Source organism: Serinus canaria, chromosome 19, assembly GCF_022539315.1.
Source record: "Serinus canaria isolate serCan28SL12 chromosome 19, serCan2020, whole genome shotgun sequence".
Lineage (NCBI taxonomy): Eukaryota > Metazoa > Chordata > Aves > Passeriformes > Fringillidae > Serinus > Serinus canaria.
In genome coordinates this window covers 10562397-10581680 of record NC_066332.1, presented here as the reverse complement: position 1 = coordinate 10581680, position 19284 = coordinate 10562397, and the positions used below count along the sequence as shown (strand labels likewise).

Genomic DNA, 19284 nt, shown 5'->3' with positions numbered 1-19284 from the left:
TGAACTGGTTTGAGTCGCACAAGGCAATTACACCACTCCTGAGATCCCGGGATGTCTGCAGGAAGCTGGGACTTGCTGAGGATCCCCAGGGAGCAACTTGGCACGCAGAGCAAAGCCAAGCCCACACCCAGCTTGCTGAGGTTTGTTTTAAGTCCTTTCTTCCCTAGTTTGGTTGGAAATCAAACACCTGTCTTCAGAGTAGGCGGTTAATGGCTGTGTATTACTCACCAGGAAGCAAAACACAGATGGTCAGTGGAAGCTGAACTTCCTGAAATAGTCAGAGGGAACCACACCCCAAGACCCAGCAGGGAAGAAGACCCTACATACAGAGACTCTGTGTAGGGCAGGGACCCACAGGCTGTGCACTCCAAAACACAGCAGTTCAGGACAACAACTTTTATTTGGCAACCTTGGAGAAACTGTGTAAAGTGAAACAAAAAAAGAAACTTTGTGCCAGCAAAGTCATGTGAACAGTCCCAAAGTAACAACGTGGTCAGTAGGGAAGAGGTAAAATGGAAATCACCCCTCAAATTTAGTGCTTGTGGCCTGGATTCTTCAGGAAAATGGAACAGACAGCAAGCTCCAAAACTGGGATTTCCCCAGTCCAGTGTGTCTGAGATTTCTCATGGTCTCCACAGGAAACCAGTGACCTAGAACTGTCCAATCCATAGGTGATGGGAATGCCTGGACTGGCTGGGACAGAGAAAAAAAGCTGAGGGATAGCAGTGGTTTCAAGAACAGGATTATAGGAAATGCACAAATGAGTATGTCCAAAGTTTGAAATCCCATTGGCTTAATGCTGCCTCCTGCAAACAGTGCAGCTGCCCTTCTCCAATAGTCCTGTGCTCCTGCCAGAATAGAAGGCAGGCTGGAAACACTGATTATTGGCAAAAGGTCTCTTCCACTGTGAGAGTGGGAAAACCTTGTAGAAATTTCCACCCCAATGCCCACAGGGAACACTTTCAACACTGGCTCAACTGAAACGTGACATCACAGTGATGGAGAACCCCCTGTGGGGATGTGCTCAGCACACCATCATGTTCCCAGGAAATGCTCTTTTCCCTTATACATTGTGAAACTCCCAAGCTGCACTTTGGGGCCGCCACCTCTTGTTCTGCCATGTGCCACTGCCAAAAGTTTTACTCCATGCCCTTTGTGAATGCCTTGCCAGCAGCTGGAGGCAGATCACCCTTCAGCTTCTTCTGCTCTGACTGAACAAGCCTCGCTCATTCCCAGACTCCTGAGCCTGCCAACAGCTCTCCACTGGCTAACCCCAGCTCCTCACAGAGCTGAACAGCTGCCTGAGTGTATGAAAACTGTGGCTGTTATGTCAAACCGAGCTTTTTGGAGAGGAGGACTGACCAGAAAGACAAACCCACAATGGATAGACCTCCAGACTCCCAAATGTTTTCCATGAGGAATAAGAGCCACCACATGATAAACTACCTGAGTCAGCATTTACAGTTACTGCTAGCTCTGATGTTTGGGGCGTATTCCTTCTCCAATTCCACGATGTGAAAGGCAGAAAGAAAAGGGATCTGGCTCATACTCTGATCAGCCTGGGGGCTGTCAAGGCCAGGAAGGAGGATTAGCTGAAGCTTGACTCACCCACTGCCCTGCACAGGGATCACCAAGGGAAAAGTAAGGCAAGAGGAGAGTAGGGGGGGTCTGTGATGAAACACTCACTTGTAGTTGTTGTTGATGTCAGAGACACGCCAGGCATTCTGCAGGTCGAAGCCCATCCTCACCAGCTCCATCTCGAACCGGAACCTCACATGGTCCCCTGAGGAACAGAGCACAGGAAGTTACTGACAGCACAGAGGAATCTGAACCTGTTTGTGGAACTCCACAGCAAATGTCACAGGCTGGAAAGAGTCACAAAACCATAGAAAGGTTTGGGTCAGCAGGGACCTGAAGCTCATCCCGTTCCACCCCCTGCCATGGCAGGGACAACTTCCACTATCCCAGGTTGCTCCAAGCCATGTCCAGCCTGGCCTTGGGCACTGCCAGGGATCTAGAGGCAGACACAGCTGCTCTAGGCACCCTTTGCCAGAACCTCTCCATTTCCCTGATTCAAGAATTCCTTTTAACATCCCATCTAACCTTGCCCTCTCTCACTTTAACACTGTTCCGCCAAGTCCTGTTACTACCCACCCTTAGAGAAAATCTCTCCCTCTTTTTTATAATCCCCTTTAAGCCCTGGAAGTAGCTCTGAGCTCTCCCTGGAGCTTTCCCTTCTCCAGGTGAACACTCCCAGCTCTCTCAGCCTGGCTCTAGAGCAGAGGAGCTCCAGCCATGGGAGCATCTTTTTGGCAAGGAGAAACTCATGGGCAACTGGATAGCAGAAATAATTGTGCTTCAGAAGCCAGGAAGACTTGACCCTCACAGGGGTACCCCTGCTTGTTTTGTCAAGTCAGATCTCATAACAGGGCACATAAACAGCCTCTCCATGCCAAGGGGGTATAGGGGGGTTAATTTAACCTACTTATGCCCATCTGGCAGAGACAGCTTCCAAAGTAGATGTCAGGAACCCTATGGCAAGGAGCACTGAGCACCCACCTGAGGCAGTTCCTTCCTCCAGACTGCTCTCAGACACTGACTCAAGGTTTCCTATCTCATGTGTTAGCCTTGCCTCACTAATTCTGGATGGCTTTGTTGCTCCAGTGTCAAATCTTATTAATAAACAAATACTGCAAAGCTCTTTACCTCAGCCATATCCTGCAGCAACAACTTGAACCGGTGAGTTTATTTACAATAAGCACTTTCCCTAAAGGAAACACAGCAAATATCTCTGATTGCTGGGGTTTGGGGCTATGGTAAGGACACAGAGCTTACCTTTCCTCTATCAGCTTCTCTTGGAATAGCTATATTACTAAACCCCACCCCTCCATCTCACCTCTCTTTGGACATTCGATTCAGGCTACTGCTGCTCTCCTCTAGGATCAGCTTATTTTTCAGTCTAAAGCCAGGTTTCTCACTCATTTTAATTCCATTTTTTAACAGCTTCATCATTGATAAGACAAAGCAACTGCAAGCGAACTTTGTGTTCCCAGGGAAGGGAAACACCCAGTCCACACGAGGGCACCAGCACAGATCTGGTTTTCTCTTCATGGACTCAAAGCTCTGATTTGCTTTCATTTGCTTTGATTTTCTCTTCATGGACTCATCCTGAGCAAGGATGAGCCAGAGCTCTCCACCGACCTGATCCTGGGAATGTCCCAGCATTTTTGGGTGTTGGTGAAGAGATGCAGATGGGCTCATATTAATTAGGCTGCCTCAAAGCTGATGCTGTTTGCCACTACAGGACAGGACTGCCTGAGGTCTCTATCACCTCGTGATGAGAGAATTTAAGTATGGGATGTTTTCTCTCAAGGAGAAAGGGAAAAGCTTCTTCTGTGTTGCTGGTTCAGAAAGTTTTTTGTTGTGTTTGTTACTAATTCCTTCATTGTGCTTCTTATCCAGCAGCATATGGCCATCAGCTGGATCTCTAGGCCAGGCACAGGATGACCCAGGGAGGCAAATTTGAAACCGGACAGGGTTTATGAACAAGAGCTCAATTGCAGTGCAGTGCTGCTGGCCAGAGCAGCAGGAAGGACCAGGCCAGGAGCTCACCAGGACGACAGAGATGTGCGTGTTGATCCTCTTCATCCACACACACCCCCAAACACCAGGCGTGGTAGGCGAATGCAAAGAGGTCCTCAGGCTTGGCAGGGCGGGCAATGGCTTGAGTCAGCCTCTTCAGCCACTCCTGGCACTGCTTGAAGGTGGAGAAATGGCACCTGCAAACCCAAAGGCAAATCACCCTTAGTGGGGACATTCACCCAGCTAGGACTGAGACAGGAAAAGGAACACGGCCCCAGGCCTTAGAGCCCTGACTATGGGCAGCTCAATTCCAAAGGCATCACAGGGGGAGCCACCAGAGCTGCTCGTCCCAGCCTGCAGCACCAGCAGCTGCACCACAGCAACAAACCAGATACCTGATCACTTTGGAGTCTTTGCAGACGATATGAAGCTGGAACATATCCCGACACTCCACACTTTCCATCATCCTCAAAGGCACCTGCAAGGGAGGGACAGATGTAGGGCATGGCACCACAGGCCAGAGCAGCCCCAGCAGCCATGCCCGCAGGCTCTTCACGCTGCAGCACAGCTCCACCAGTCACGAGCTGCTTCTGTGAACTACAATCCCACTCCCAGGGTTACAGAGCTCCATGAGTCAGCACAGAGCTGTTCCATGATTATTATTCTGATTTCTGTTCTCTCCCTTGGTCATCTCCCACTTGGGGCCAGTTCCTGACTCAACCACATCCAGTCAAGCACAGGTAACTGAGCCAAATAACAGCTGCAGTAAGGGACAGCAAGTCAAGACAGTGAGAGAAAGCCTCAAGCTCCCACTGCCTGACTCTGTGTTGGTGAGAAGTCTCATTAAAATTCGCCTGCAAGAAACCTCAACAGCTTTAAAAACACCAACGTTACTGCTTGAATTTAAAGAAAACAGCAAAGGAAAGACCTAATTACTATCCAAAGGAAAAGCCCACCATCACACTTAAATACAGTAACAAGGCAGCAACTGCACGCTCAGGCCTGGCATCCTCCAAGAGCCACCTTCCTGTGCCACAGCCAACAGGAATGGGGTATTCCCACCCCTCCCTGCTCTGAAACCCTGGGAGAGGTGATGGTGCAGGCAGAGCCAAACTCACATTGATCACAGAGTCCTTGAATTTGATATGCAGGCGGTAGTTGGAGATGGCAATCACAGCGTCATTGGCATGGCCCAGGTACTCCACCCCCTCACCCTGCAACACAGTGAATGGCACCTGGAAGGGAGACAGCACCAGGTCAGGTCACACAGGTACCTTGTGCACTGGAATTCCCAGAGCCACTCTTCCCATTGCCTCCGCAGTGCATCTCCCAAGTGCTCCCCCTACCCTGAGAGCAGGACAGACAAACTGGCACCGCTGCCCAGCCCCGCACACGGAGCCAGCGAGCACCTCCTGAAGGATCACCTGTGTGCCATGCAAACCTGGCAGTGAGGGGTGGCCTGGGGACAGAGGGACTAACTGCTCTTCAGAGAGGGGAAACCAGCCCTGACACAAGAGGTATGGAGAGGGACACGACTGCAGGACAGCTCAGAGAGAAGAGGGGAGTGCTGTGCACAGCTCCTGGAAGAGCCCGGCACCATGGGGAAGCACTGGAAGGGGTCCAGGGAGGTGGTGGTGTTACCATCCCTGGAGGTGTCCAAGAACAACTGGATGTGGCACTTCGTGCTCTGGGCTAGGTGACAATGTGGGGATCAGCCACAGGTTGGACTTGATGGTCTTGGGGGTCTTTTCCAGCCCCAGTGATTCTGGGATTCTGTGGCTGATCAGAAGTTCCTGTCCCAGGGCAGTGTCACTTATGTGATCCTGCTGTGCCATTTAAACATGAGGTGCCCTCAGCTGCCCTGTGAGACTCAGCAGTACCATCCAGGAAAACAAATGAATCGAAGTTGTACCCCGTTCCTGCTACCAAGGTTCTCAGGGATTCTGTGTATAGTTATTTATATGACTGAGGAAGCTTGTCCTGATTAAACTGCAAGAAAGCTTCATTAAAGTTACCTCCATATTTAAGTATCTGTTTTTCCCCCATCAGTCTGGACACGCCATAGTTGTTTTTAAAACACGGGATGCTGGCAAACAGTCAAAGTTTACTTTTTTTAATATTAAAAGAAAAAGAAGGCAGAACAACCTAAAATTCACCAGGCCTCTTTGTCCTTAGCTAATCAGGCTCCTCCTACTCCCTGAACTCCACTTACACCAGGTGATGTTAGTAACAAATTATGCAAAAAATATCACGACAGTTTCTTATTTCAGCCAGAGCTGAAACCTGCCAGACAGGGCAGCTGATGACACAATTCATTACACTGTAATTAGTACAAGTCAGACCACCTTCTCTTTATTTAGAAGTTGTTTCTATGGCTTTTTATGGTATAAAAACCTGAATTTCAGACTTCAAGTGACAAGTATACTAACAATTTCTCCTTTCTTTGTACAAAAATAATCACCATAGCCTGGCATCTGTGCGAACACTCTTGAAAAATATTAATTATTTGCCTAAGAGAATATCCTCTCTTTATTTCTGCAGTTGATTTCTGCAGGCTTGCCAGAGCTGTTTTTATCTGGCATGTGTCTCTCCTGCTTACGTAGCTCTTTCACACAGCAACAGACGGAGACAGAACAGGAAGGGGCTGGTAAGGCTGCAAGAAGTGACAGAGGGAAATCCTGGAATAAACCAGTAGGTGCCCCAATACAGCTTGTTACCAACTGATGGCATCCTTCTAGAGCCACAGGATCCTGGAATGGTTTGGGCTGGGAGTGACATCCCAACCCAAGCTCATCCAGTTCCACGCCCTGCCATGGGCAGAGACACTTTCCGCTGGGCCAGGTTCCAAGTCCCATCCAAAGTGGTCTTGAACACTCTGCTTTACAATAAATTAACAATTTACTAAAGGCAAATTACCCTTGGGAAGGTTGAACTTTAATTCTCCACACAGCAAACTAAGGCAGAGTATGCTCTTCTCCAGAAGTCTCAGCTCAGTTGCCTCACCAGCTTCACCCCCAAAAGCCACAGCCCTGCAGGCCTGACCCTGTACAACTCCCCAGCCTTGGCTGTTCCTTCAAGCCAATAGCTAGCTCTCAGTCCTTCTTTTCCCCAGCACTGTTTGACAAGGCAGTGACCGTGTCAGAACAAACTCAAAACACTGCAGCAGCAAGAACAAGGTGAGCCTGGCTCCAGCCCCAGGAGGAGGACAGTGAGCACTGGAGGATGTTAAAGGAAGCACCAATTCCCAGGATGGAATGCTGCCCTCGCTGCACAACATCAACAGCACCGGGGCTCTCCCCAGGGCTTTCTGCAGCAGGAGGCTGGCACCATATGGAGGTTCCTTCCAGCCACCGTGCAGCAGGAAAACACCAGGGGCGAGATGCTCGAGGGGAAAGCAGGCAGTGCAGCCCCCACGCTCCCCATGTCCCAGAATCTCCCTGGCTGCAGGGCAGGGCAGGCAGCAGCACCTCCCCCAGGGAATGCCAGGGCTGGCTGTGCACTGCAGCAGCTCCGGCTGCATCCTGCCAGGGCTGGGCAACCAGGGCCAAGGCCTGGGAACAGCCAGCCTGGCCTCCACACACAGGGACCTGCTGCCCCGAGTGTGCCCCCAGCCCGTAGTCTCCAGGATGTGCTGGGCTGGAGGGCTGCTCTGCAGAGCCAAGCCTGCCACATTCCAGAGCTGTTTGGGTGTTTTTACTTCCTTACCTGCAGGGACTCCTCCTCCTTTATGAGCTCCTTCGGGGGGAACAAGTCCTTGGCCTGGATGTACTCCAAACTGGGAGGGCCCTCCTCACCCTGCATTGCAAACAGAGCACACAGTCAGACAGCCTTGGCAGGAACACGCTGTGAAAGCCAAAAACTGAAGCTGCTGGGTACTCTTGGCAGCCCAGGAGCTTGGGGATACCTGTGCATGGAAATGCCTGTTCTGTCTCCAGACCCCAGCAGTTCCTCTGGCTGTTGCAGAGTGCCCACAGCACAGTGAAATGCTGAAGCCTCCAAGTCCCGCCTTCTCCAGCTGAGTGGTGTTTGGAAAGCCACGCAGACACACCTTGGCCACAGGGGACTGATGTGACAGTAACTTGTCACATCAGCTGTTCCCGTTACATGGCACCAGAGGAGACACACCAGGACACAGAGGGTTTCCATCTACAGGCCAATGTCAGCCTACTCTTCCTCCTCTTAAGGACTGCTTTGTTTTGGGAGTTTTCATTTTCACTCTCACACCAAAGAAGTCTGGGAAGAGCCTGAATCTTCTGGAGGAGAAGATACAACTGTGAACAACCCTACAACCCTACCACAACTGCACCCCAGTGCACATAATTCACAACAGGCACTACTGACTGGTGCCAGCACCAAGCCCAGGGCAGCTGGACATGTCCAGCCTGTTTAGATGGACACCCAAGAAAACCCACAGGGGCCTCAGGATGATCACACAGAACCTGCACATGCCATCCTTGACAAGTGAAGTGTATGTCTCAGTTTGGAACATGAGAATCTTCATGCACTCATGCAATCAGAGTATCTTGAGCTGGAAAGGATAAGGAAAATCAATTCCCACTCCTGGTCCTGCACAGGACACCCCAAATCCCACCATGTGTCTCAGAGCATTGTCCCAATGCTCCTTGAGCTCTGGTGTGAACTATTGGGGCCAATTTTCACCAGCCCTCACCCAGGCCCTGTCACATCACTGAATTGCTGCCCAAGGGAGTGTCATCCAGACATTCAGCTACAGATGCTCACGGCTGGGAGTCCAGGATGCTGCTAATTCCACATGTATTTGGTGTGGGAATGTTTTCTTCAGAAGGCTGCTTTCTCTCTAACTCTAGCTCTAGGCTCTACCATTTAACAGGAAATGCTGTTTTCTGTAAGCACAGAATAGTATTTTAAAATGACATATCTTTCTGGATATGTCACCCAAGCCAGAACCCCAATTTCAACCTGAAAAAAGGAGATCCCAATCCTTCTGGCTCAGGAATACTTCAAATGATGCTGAATTCTCTTGTGTTTCTGACAGGGGCTGAAGCCTCAGCACCTACAGGAAGAGCCTGGCCTGAGGTGCTCCCTGGACCTCAGACAGCAGCAGCCAGACCCCTCCCACGTCACATCCAAGGAACCTGCACACATGTAACATGCTGTTAGAGCCTTCATAAAACTCAGCATCAGCCCCAGCTGGAGGCAAAGGCACTGCCCCTGTCACCACACTGTGAGAGACACAGGGCACAGCACCAGCTCCAGCAGCAGCCAATGCTCACTGGAGACCACGGGGGGCTTGGGGCCCCTCCTGCCAGTGGCTCACTCCAAGGCTGAGGCACCAGCCCAGGAGAGCACAAAGGGAAGTGTGTGCCCATGTACTGGTGCAGCAGCCATGAAGCAGAGATCCTCTCCCATCTTCACTTTGCAGTTTGCAGAGAAATCCCAGGGAGCAGCAAGAACTAGAACAGGGCGGCCTGAGCTCTCCAGCCGCCTGGGTGTCCTTGAGTCCCTCCTCGCCTGCAGCACAGAGCAGGCGGAGGCTGAGCATCCCCTCCCGCCACAGCCCCATCCCCCGTACCGGCAGGGCGGGGGTCAGCACCCTGCTTTCTTCACAAGCCTCTTGAAGCCCTCGGAGCCCATCTGGCCAGGAGTGCCCTGGGGGGGTTGAGAGTGGGTCTGCAGGAAGGGTCAGAGCAGGAAACCCCCTCTTGCTGAAGGTATAAAAGGTGCCGAGTGCAGGACCCCACAACACAGCACTGCTCCGCACCGGAGGGGTCCTACACAGCCGCAGCCAGGGAGGGAGCGAGAGGCTCCCCGGGGGTCGGCTGCTCTGGCACGGTAATTTCCCAGCTCCAGGCAGGGAGCAGAGCCTGCGGGGCCCAGCAGAGTGGCCAGGGCCTGCCGGGGCTCAGCCCGCTGTGCCAGGCACTGCTGTGCCCTTGGGCCCGGCCCGGGCAGCAGGGACGGGCCACGGTGTCCTCCGGCGGCATGTGGGAGCCAGAAGAAGGGGATCCCCCTTCTCCAGGGCAGATGCAGAGGATGCCTCCACCGGCATGTGAGTTGGAGAGCGCAGCTGGCTTACGGCCCCGCTTCCATGGAGGAGAGAAGGGGAATAAAAAGCAGCACTTACAAAGCAGTTGAGCATGGAGCAGGAGACGCGGCCTGGCAGACTCATGTTCATTTCCCGAGGCGGCAGCAGGGCCGGGCGGGCACAAGCAGCATCTCCTCCCTCCGGCTGCGAGCTGCGGCCCCGGCACTGCGGCAGCGTCCTCGCTCCGCCGGGAAGGGCAGGAGCATCCCGGCCGCCGGGGGCCCGAGCAGGTGCCGGCGCCGACAATGGAGGGAGGGCGGGCGGAGGACGGGCAGACTCCACCTCCCTCCCAGAGCCGCCGAGCGTGGCTCTGCCATCTGAGCATCTCCGTGACGGGCGAGACAGAAAATGGAGCGGGCGGCGGGATCGCGGGCACTGCCCGTTCCTCGGCCGGGAGCGGCATTCCCGGCCCATGGCGCTGCTCCCGCCGGCACCTGCCTCGTGCCGCACTGATGGCGGCGCTGGAAGCGCCGGGAACAATAGCGGGAAGGCTGCTTCGTGCCCCGGCACCGCGCCCTCTGCCCCGAGCCCTCCACCCTGGCCCCCCGGCACGGAGCCTTCTGCCACGAGCCCACTGACCCCACACCAACGCCTCCACACGAGCACTGAGGCCTCTGCTCCAGCTCCATGCCCTCTGCTCCGAGCCCTCCACCCTGGCATCAAGCCCTCTGCCCTGAGCCCTTCAACCCTGTGTCGACCCCTCCATCAAGCCCTTGGCCCCAAGGCCTCTGCACCAGCAGTGACCCCTCTGCCCCCAGCCCTCCACTCCAATGCCGAGCCCTGCTCCCAGTAGCTCAGCCAGGATATGCCACTGCACCCCTGAGCCTGCTATCCTCCAGCAGTCCTCCGTGCCTGGACCAGGAGATGAGGATAACAGGGCTGTCCTGCTGCATCTCACTACTCAACACTCCCAAGACCATAAGTCCTCCATTCCAGGAGCTTCGGGTACACAGAGACTAGTCAGATGTCCCTGGCTCCAAGAAGCACCTGTGTGCTGGAGCCTGTGCTCTGGAGTGGACAAGCTGCGTCCAAGTGCTGACCACTTGGACACAGCTCCCATGTGAAGTTTCCCCACCTCCCGTTGGAAATGCTCACAGACAGAGGGTAAGGCCATGGGCGCAGGAAATGCTGTGGTTGAACACCCACCTCCCCACCAGCCCCCTACGAGCTCTTCTTTACTACCTGCTGTTCATCAAGTCCAGGAGCAAACAGCTCCCAGGTCACAGTCTATCTCAGGAACCACAGAAGCAGCTTCCTGGGCAAACCCATCTTCATTTCTACCATCAGCTGCTGCTCTGCCCCCACCACTGAGCCAGGGTCAGGTTTTAATTTTGCATCTGTTAAAACGCAAAATTAAAACCTGACCCTTCATCAGTCCCCAAAGACCCCACTATCTGGCCCAAATCACATCAGCTTTTTGCTCCCAAAACACAAATCCAAACAGGGCACAGCCTGAGCCATTGAGCTCCTCTTACATATGTCTGCCCCAAAGACACTGCAGACAGCTCTCCCCAGCAATACCAATGGGATCTCAAAGAGCTTTTCTTAAGTCAGATAAAAGACTTCAACATTTCTCTGCAAAATTGTCCATGGTTAGATTATTCAGAGCTGCCTTGGCTAAAGGGACAGCTTTATGACACCCAGACATGCTGCCCACTGTCACCTGCAGAGCAAAATTCAGTTCCATGAGCTCCCTTGCTGACAAAACAATCCCACAGACTCACAGTTTCACTACTTAGGATCAAAGATTTAGAAGAACACATAGCCACACCTGTAGATAAGTCATGAAATCCCATTTCACCCTTGTGTTGCCCCACTCCACCATTCACACAGAGCACAGTGGATGGATGTTAGGCATTGCTCATCCTTGGGGCACCTGAAGTAGTTGGCACCCACAAACCAGAACACAAGAACAGAGGGTTATGGACACAAACAAATGATTACACATAAGGACAGAGGGTTATGGATGAGGTTACAGATTTGTCTTGGCCAAAAGTGAGTGGCAGGCGAGGTGCCCTGCTCCCTGCAGGTGACCTTTGCCTGGGTCACTGGAGGGAATGCTCAGAGAAGATGGAGCAGCTAAAGCTGAAGGAACCTTTTATAGTAGAGAGAAAGTGTGGCTAGAAACACTGTAAAGCCAATATTTATTGGGTTTTTGACATGTATCGGGGAAAAGCAACCCAGCATATTCGGGGAACAGCTGAAGTCCAGGAGTTTCTTGAGCAGAGTGTGAGCACACATTGCTGTTAAGTGCATACAGCACAAGACTATAACACACAAAACCACTGACAAGGTAGGTAAGAGGTTTGCTCCAACGAACAGTAAGATTTTTAGGGCCAAGGCTCAGTTCAGGGCCTGGCACAGGGATTGTTGGCATTGTAACCCCTCCTAAGCTGCAGTTGTGCAGAGTTAAAGGGCTGCTTGTCAAATCAGTACCCTAAATTTCCAACCTAAACTGACCTGAACATCCACAAATAGAACTTCTGCTTTCACTGAAATATTTCTGCACTTTTAGTATCAAAAAAAAGACTCACACATGACTTAGAAACTCTGCCCAAGCACTGAGCCTGGTGCAGAGCAGAAACCTTGCTCTGAAGTTCAGTGGCTTCACAGACTTTCAAGAGGAACTTGATCCAGACTCTGCTTTCACTTCCTTAAAGAGTTCCCAAAATACCTACCCTCCTTTCCATCCAGTGACCCAGGCAAAGGCAGGAGTGGTGCTGGGCAGCCCAGCACAGGACTGGAGCATGCTCCAGACTCCTTAGCTGGCTTAGCCAGAGGGAATTCCTAAATGCCACTTCGGATGCCTCCCCAGCAGGGCTCTCTTCTCCACTGTCACAAATCACAGAGGAGAGAAGATTATTTCACAGAACTGGGCTCCTCTGAGTGTTCTCAGTGTGTGTGTTTATGTAGGCAGCAAGAGAAATCTTCATCATCTCCCAACCACCCTTACACGTGTTTCTCATTTCTGAGGAAGAGGAGCTGCATATAATGTGGGCAGCATGTTCTTAAGGGCAGCTGGCAGTGATTCGCACCTTTTCCCTCCCACTAGCAATGCCCACTGCTCCTGTGCTGCTCCTCCCACCCCTCAAGACATCCCTGGATCCACACTGCAGGTAAACAGCTTGCAGCCTTCTCCTGAAGGTCCCAAAAGGTATATAAAGGCTTGGAGATGATACAGTGCTTGGCAAAGATAGGACTGGCACTCAAGGGGCCATCCTGCAGCCTCCAAAGGAGATGATATTCCTTATGGAGACACGTCTACATGCACCAGGAGCCCAGCCTGCAGCACAGGGTTCACGGGGAACATTTGGTCCCACTTGCCCAAGGAATCTGCATTGGGAGCACAGGTCGGCATCAGGATGCTGAAATCTCTCTTGTGGTCTGGAGCCAGACAGCATCCTGAAATGAATCATTTTGCCAGTGGCTGGTCCAGCTTTCTGCAAGTTTGGGAAAGTGGGGGCCAGGGAGCAGCTAATTCCCACCTGGCAAGGTCCCTTCTAACCAAAGCATTCCATGACTCTAAGAGAAAAACTGGTCCCAGTCACTTCAGGGAGTTAGCAGCACACCTGATTCAGCTTTCCACAGACATGTACACCCTTCCGAACCCTGGTGTAGCTTTATCCCCTATTTCTTTTTGGCACCACAAATAAAATTGCTCTCTCCTTAGAAGGCACCACACCCATCCCTTCTATAGATTAAGGGTGGGCTTTTCCTCACCCCAGCATGGAACATCACCCTACAGAGATAGAGGGGAGGAATAGCAAGGGCTGGCAGAAATCTGCATGTACAGCCCTGTCCCTGGTAGCCCATCTACTGCACACACTGCTCTGATCTGCCTCCAGCTGGAGGAAACCAACAGAAAAATTGGCAAAGGAGGTGACTGCCCTGGAAAGGGAATTCCAGGACATGAGAAGTAAGTCAGCGGGAGCCAGGGAAGCTCTGTCTGACAGCCAGGGGCACCAGCAACAGAGGGGCCATCAGGATACTCTACTTTAGATCCTTCCAGGTCTGAATATTTATTTTCAGTGAAGATCAAACTAGGAACTGGTTATCAAGATCTTTTTTTTTTTCCAGGTGAGATGGGGAAGGCAGAGACTCGCATCATTTATCTTATTTTAAAAGTTAAAATTTATTCTCCTTCTGCCTGGCAGATGCCTACATTGGGTGAGATGAGCTGCCCTCAGACACATATTTCTCTCCATAAGCTGATGCTGAGACTGATGAGCTGTGGCCAAAGGCACTTCTTGTTCTGCCTCCCCTACTTCTGTTACACAATGGGCATCTTTGTTTCAGGTCTCCCTACATAAATAGTTAATTTCTTCAAAGCCTAGGGAGGTTTGTGGCTGAACTGAAAGGCTGCCGAACCTGAGGTAGAAACAAACCCTTAAACCTGTACAGAGAGAAGTTACTGTTTTATACCCCATAAATCAGGACTGGGATGGTGGGTGTCATCTTTTAATCTGGATTGGATGATAGGATAATTTATAGATCTGTAATACTTCATTTGGTATTAGTTCAGAAGGGCGCCCAGCGGGGTGAGCATGGATTGGAATATGAAGCAAGAAACTTTTGAGGAGAGGAACAAAAGGGCACAAGTCACAGGCTGTCAACTCCATGCACCAGCACGAGGAGATGAGGGGTGGCTGCCAATGCCCACCTCAGGTAAGTCATGGGCCCCTCCACAGGGTAAGAACCATATGCCTACAGTGCCAGTATCCCGGCAGTCAGGAGAGGGAATGCTGCTGTGGGAGCTGAGCACTGAGTGCCAGCACAGCACCTGCACCAACCCACCTGCCAAATTAGGTTTAAGTAATGTATTAAGGTACCAAGTGCTTGCTAGGGCTCCATTAGCTAGAGTTCAGGATTAAACCAGCACTAGTGCTGTCTTCAAGGTCATCTCCACCAGCAGCTAGTGTTGTCTCGTTCACAGGGGTTCCAGGATGAGGGAAGAGACGAGAAAGTTGACTCCATGTATCAGAAGGCTTGATTTATTATTTAATGATAGATAATATATTAAAACTATACTAAAAGAACAGAGGAAAGGATTTCACTACAAGGCTAAGCTAAAAATAGAAAAGGAATGTGAAAACAAAGGTCTTCTCAGACCGAGACTAGCCGGACAGGTGAACTGTGATTGGCTCTTAATTGGAAACAGCCTGACGAGGCCAATCAGAGATTCCCCCTGTTGCATTCCACAGCAGTAGATAAGAATTGTTTACAGTTTGTTCCTGAGGCCTCTCAGTTTCTCAGGAGGGGAGAAATCCTAAGGAAAGGATTTTTCATAAAACATGTCGGTGACAAGCTAGTTTTGGGGAAAAGTACAAAGACTTATGCAATCCAAGCTGTTAACACTAGACCAGAGCAGCAGAAAGGGAAGAGCAGGTGGCGAGGCACATCTGGGATGCTGCTGAGCAAGGGCAAGATTTTGGGCCTGCCCTTGCTAACCACAGGACCCTGGTGCTGTGGCCTCAGCCTGCCATGAGCACAGGGAATTAAGGAAGCACTCAGTATGGCTGCAGGGAACAGGGATCCAGCCAGCCCCAAGGCACCCCTTAACCCACAGCCCACCTCCAGCCCTCCCTGTGACTAATTCAGGAGCCACAGCCCTCTGGAGAGGTCACAGAAGGACTCCAAGGAGGCTGTCAGGAGTTTCCATCAGCTCTCTGCCTTCAACTACTGACAGAAGCTCAGGTAAGGGGGTGGAGGTAAGTGCTTATTTCTACAGCTTGGAATTACAAGTCTCTTTCTCTCCCTTGCCATGGGAGACGACAAGCCCACAGTCTCAAAACAGTGGGTGAAATGGTTGGTTTATTTTCTCCAAAATGAAAAAATAATTTTCAAAAAGTCACAGGAGCATTTTAATAAAATATTAAAAAAACCCCACCTTTTCAGAAGATACTTTGAAACAGTAAAGGTATCTTAGGTACTGATAAGGAAACCCTCCCATGTAGAAGAAATCAAACAATGACTACACCTAAGGGTGGGCAGGGCCAGGTCAGGGTAAGGTCTGCCCAGACACAGGAAAGGAGTTCAGGAAAAAGAAAAGCTTCCATGTTTTAGTAAATCCAAAATTCCAGTCTCTGCACTCAAAAAAAAAAAAAAACCAACAAAAAACTGAAAAAACTCCCACAAACAAACAAAAAACAAACAAACAAACAAAAAACCCCCCAAAAAAACAAAAAAAAACCCAAAAACCACCCACCACAAAAAACAAAACAAAACAAAACCAAAAAAAAAACCAACCAAAAACCAGGCCCAGGGAGGGGTAATAAGAACTAAAGATGGCTTTGCTACAAAGTATTTAAAAGGATCTTCAGGTGTCTAAGGGGAAAGTGTGGAAATCTACAAAATCCTGACGGGCAGGACATGCTCACAGGCAGCACCACACTTTATTGTTATTCCCAATACAAGAACCAGCCAAAACAATACCGGGCTAGCTCCAAAACAAAGCAAGAGGTGCTCAGCAGCACAGCTCTGACACAACTGCAAATCTTCACCTGGTTTTTAAAACCCTGATAAATTCATGGAAGGAAAACCACAGGGCTCATAAAACATCAATATTTTCTGGATTACCAAGTCCCTGAGCTGCAGGTCCTGCCAGGTGAGGGCACACACCTGAGTCATGCACCCCTGCAGCACTCACTGGGCCCTGTCACTCAGATGTCTGACCAGCCTTGCTCTCAGGGGGCTCAGTCTGGCCTTCTCCGTGTTTCCTTGGGAGATTTTGGATGCATTTTCCATGTGTTTATTCCCTTTTTTTCATTCATATCTGGATACATCTGCATCCCTCTCACCTCAATCCCACCCAGAGGAGCTGTTGGGTTTCACACCTCCAATGTGACACCAGGGCAGCCCCAAGCTGAAGTGTGAGGCTCTTTCTCAGGTTTTGACAGGCAAGGACTTTCACCTCCCCACCCCAGATTAAGTTCCTCACCCTGCAGCATGGGGATCAGTTCTTCCAGCAGAAGCACAGGAGATCTTGAGGCAGCACCAGAAAGCACGAGGACAGGGGTACAGCAAAAATGCTGAGTGTGTAGCTACTCGAGCTGAGAGCTTAACTCATGCAGAGAGCACGTTTCCTTTCCTATTCCAGTTGTTAACAAAATATATCCGGGACAATCCCTCAGGAGATGTCACCATTTCGTCAAGCACTCTGCCAGATTTTTATCTTTTATTTTTTCTAATGTGTTTAACCTAAATTTTCATGTCCTCAGTCTGAATTTCCAGCCCTTTGTCTGTCTCTGCAGTTCTCCTCAGCACCTTTTCCCCTGCAACAACATGAAGCTGGTGCTGATCCATGTCACTGCAGCAAGTTCAGGCTCTGCCCACCCACAGCCCACATGCAGATCACCCCTCTTCAAACTACCCCCCTCAGGACACTCTCAGCACATCTTTCAACATTCCCAGTCTCCAGCTTTTTCCTTCCAGCAGATCCCTTTTATTTTGGGTTATTTCTTGCTGGAGGTATTAGAGGCCCTTTATCCGAGTTTATCAGCAACCTGGCTGCTTTGGCTGTTCAGATTCTTTGCTACCACATTTTTCTGTGACTAATTCTTGTGAAATTTCTGCTTCTTTGGTGGCACCAGAGCTGTTATTAACATAGTGTGAAATCCTTCACTGAAAGGCGACAGAGGAACACAATGAGAAACCCCAGCAGTAAGTTTTAAAGAAAAAATAAATCAGTAGGCCACAAAAACTAGATGACTATGTCAGTAGTACAGGGAGACAGAAGGGGGTTTCAGTCTTACTTTTTTTTTCAAAATATATTCCAATAAGAGATTTAGGAATAAATATTTCCTGTTAACAGCATCTTGATGACAGTGATAAATCCTCTCTATTATGTTACTGTATATAATACACAATACTGTTGTACTCTTCTTGCCCATTCTTGTATTTCTTCTCCTACATTTAGCAGCAGTACAAGTTCTAGACACACAAAGAACAAGACCACCCACAGAGGCAGACCAGAATCATGGAATCGTTAGGGTTGGAAAAGCTCTCTAAGATCAATGAGTCCAACCATCCCCAAAGCACTGCCAAGGCCACCACTGCCCCATGTCCTCAAGTGCCACATCCACAGGGCTGTTAAACCCTTCCAGGCACAGAGACACTGACACTGCCCTGGACAGCTGTGCCAGGGCTGGACAACTCTTTCAGAGAGAAATTTTCCCAATATCCAACCTGCCCCTCCCCTGGCCCAGCCTGAGGCCATTCCCTCTCCTCCTGTCCCTGTTCCCTGCAGCAGAGCCTGACCCCCCCAGCTGTCCCCTCCTGTTGTGCAGAGCCACAAGGGCCCCTCTGAGCTTCCTTTTCTCCAGGCTGAGCCCCTTTCCAGCTCCCTCAGCTGTTCCTGGGGCTCCAGCCCCTTCCCAGCTCCATTCCCTTCCCTGGACATGCTCCAGCCCCTCAATGTCCATCCCGTAGAGATGAAATAGGACATGGACTCACCATCCTCAGACACCGTCCAAACCCTCCTGGTTCAATCACAGCTCAGTCGCTCAGTCTCTTCTTGTCCTTCCACAAGTCTCACCTGCAGCAAATAGGAGACAACCCAGAGCAGAAGTTTAGCTTACATAAATTTAGTTAAGAAATTTAATTTACAGGAATGGTCCTCCAGTGTGAACATAGAGGGGGGAAAAAAAAAATCAAGACCCCTGAGGCCAGTGCCCAGTCTCTCTATCCCTTCCAACCTCTGCTTTGTGCCCTTTTCAGGAGCTGCTGGAAACCAGATTCAGCATCAGGGGAAGCCACCAAATCCTTTTGGTCACTCACACAGCACCCTACACTTGTCACATAAGCACACGAGAGCCTGTGCCCCACACGTACAAACCCCCAATTCAGGGGAACACAGGAGGGAGCTGAAGGGAGACAGGCTTGGTCATTGTGATTCAAGGACCTGGGGAAGATCCTTCACATGGAACTTGAGTGTTTGGAGAAGATCATTGTGGTCCTGGGAGGAAAACACCTCTAAATCCAATTGGATCCTGCCTGGGAGGTGGGGCAGGATGCAAGCACTCCAAGTACCAGGAAAAAAACCAGCAAGTCCTTCTGCCAGTTTTGCCCTGCTTGAGGGAGGTCACAGGGGGCATCTGTAGGAAGGGGAAAGCCAAGCAGCAAGACTTGAATAAGGTCCTGCTCCAAGATCTTTTCCAACAGGACTAGATGTTCCCACAGGTGATCCTGGGAATTCCATGGAGGAAGAGACCCTTCCTCAAAGTTTTCAGGTGTCTTCAAGATCAGCTGATTACCAGCATCTCTCTCATCTGCCCACATTTTGCCTCTGTTTTGCTCTTCCACCCCCCAAGAAGGGATGGAATAATCTGTAATTAAACACTGGGACCAGGAATGAGCTGAACCCTGGGCACTCCTGTCCTGGTACCACTCATGTGCCTGAGCAGCCTCCCACTGCCCCATCCCTGGCAGTGCCCAAAGCCAGGCTGGATGGGGCTTGGAGCAACCTGGGATAGTGGAAGGTATCCCTGCCTATGGCAGGGGGTGGGATGGGCTTTAAGGCCCCTTCCCACCCAAACCATTCTGGAATTCTGCGAAGCAGCACAGAAATCTGCATGTGTGTGTCCCAATGGTTTTTAAATACAATGACATTTTAAACAGGGATCTTCAGTATTTCAGAGCAG

General features: G+C 50.8%; 1 protein-coding gene across 5 annotated transcripts in view; it reads right to left on the bottom strand.

Annotated features, from left to right (window-relative positions):
• The window catches only part of MTMR4 (myotubularin related protein 4), a 56578-nt gene that overhangs the window by 17929 nt on the left and 19365 nt on the right, over positions 1-19284 (bottom strand). For all 5 annotated transcript variants that reach the window (XM_050981803.1, XM_050981805.1, XM_018919272.3 and 2 more), the window contains 6 exons: positions 18098-18179; positions 7288-7377; positions 4701-4817; positions 3978-4060; positions 3613-3779; positions 1687-1783 (listed from right to left, as the gene is read on the bottom strand). In XM_050981803.1, coding sequence (XP_050837760.1) covers positions 1687-1783; positions 3613-3779; positions 3978-4060; positions 4701-4817; positions 7288-7377; positions 18098-18100 — 557 coding nt within the window. In that variant the 5' untranslated portion in view covers positions 18101-18179. The remainder of the gene's footprint in view (positions 1-1686; positions 1784-3612; positions 3780-3977; positions 4061-4700; positions 4818-7287; positions 7378-18097; positions 18180-19284) is intronic.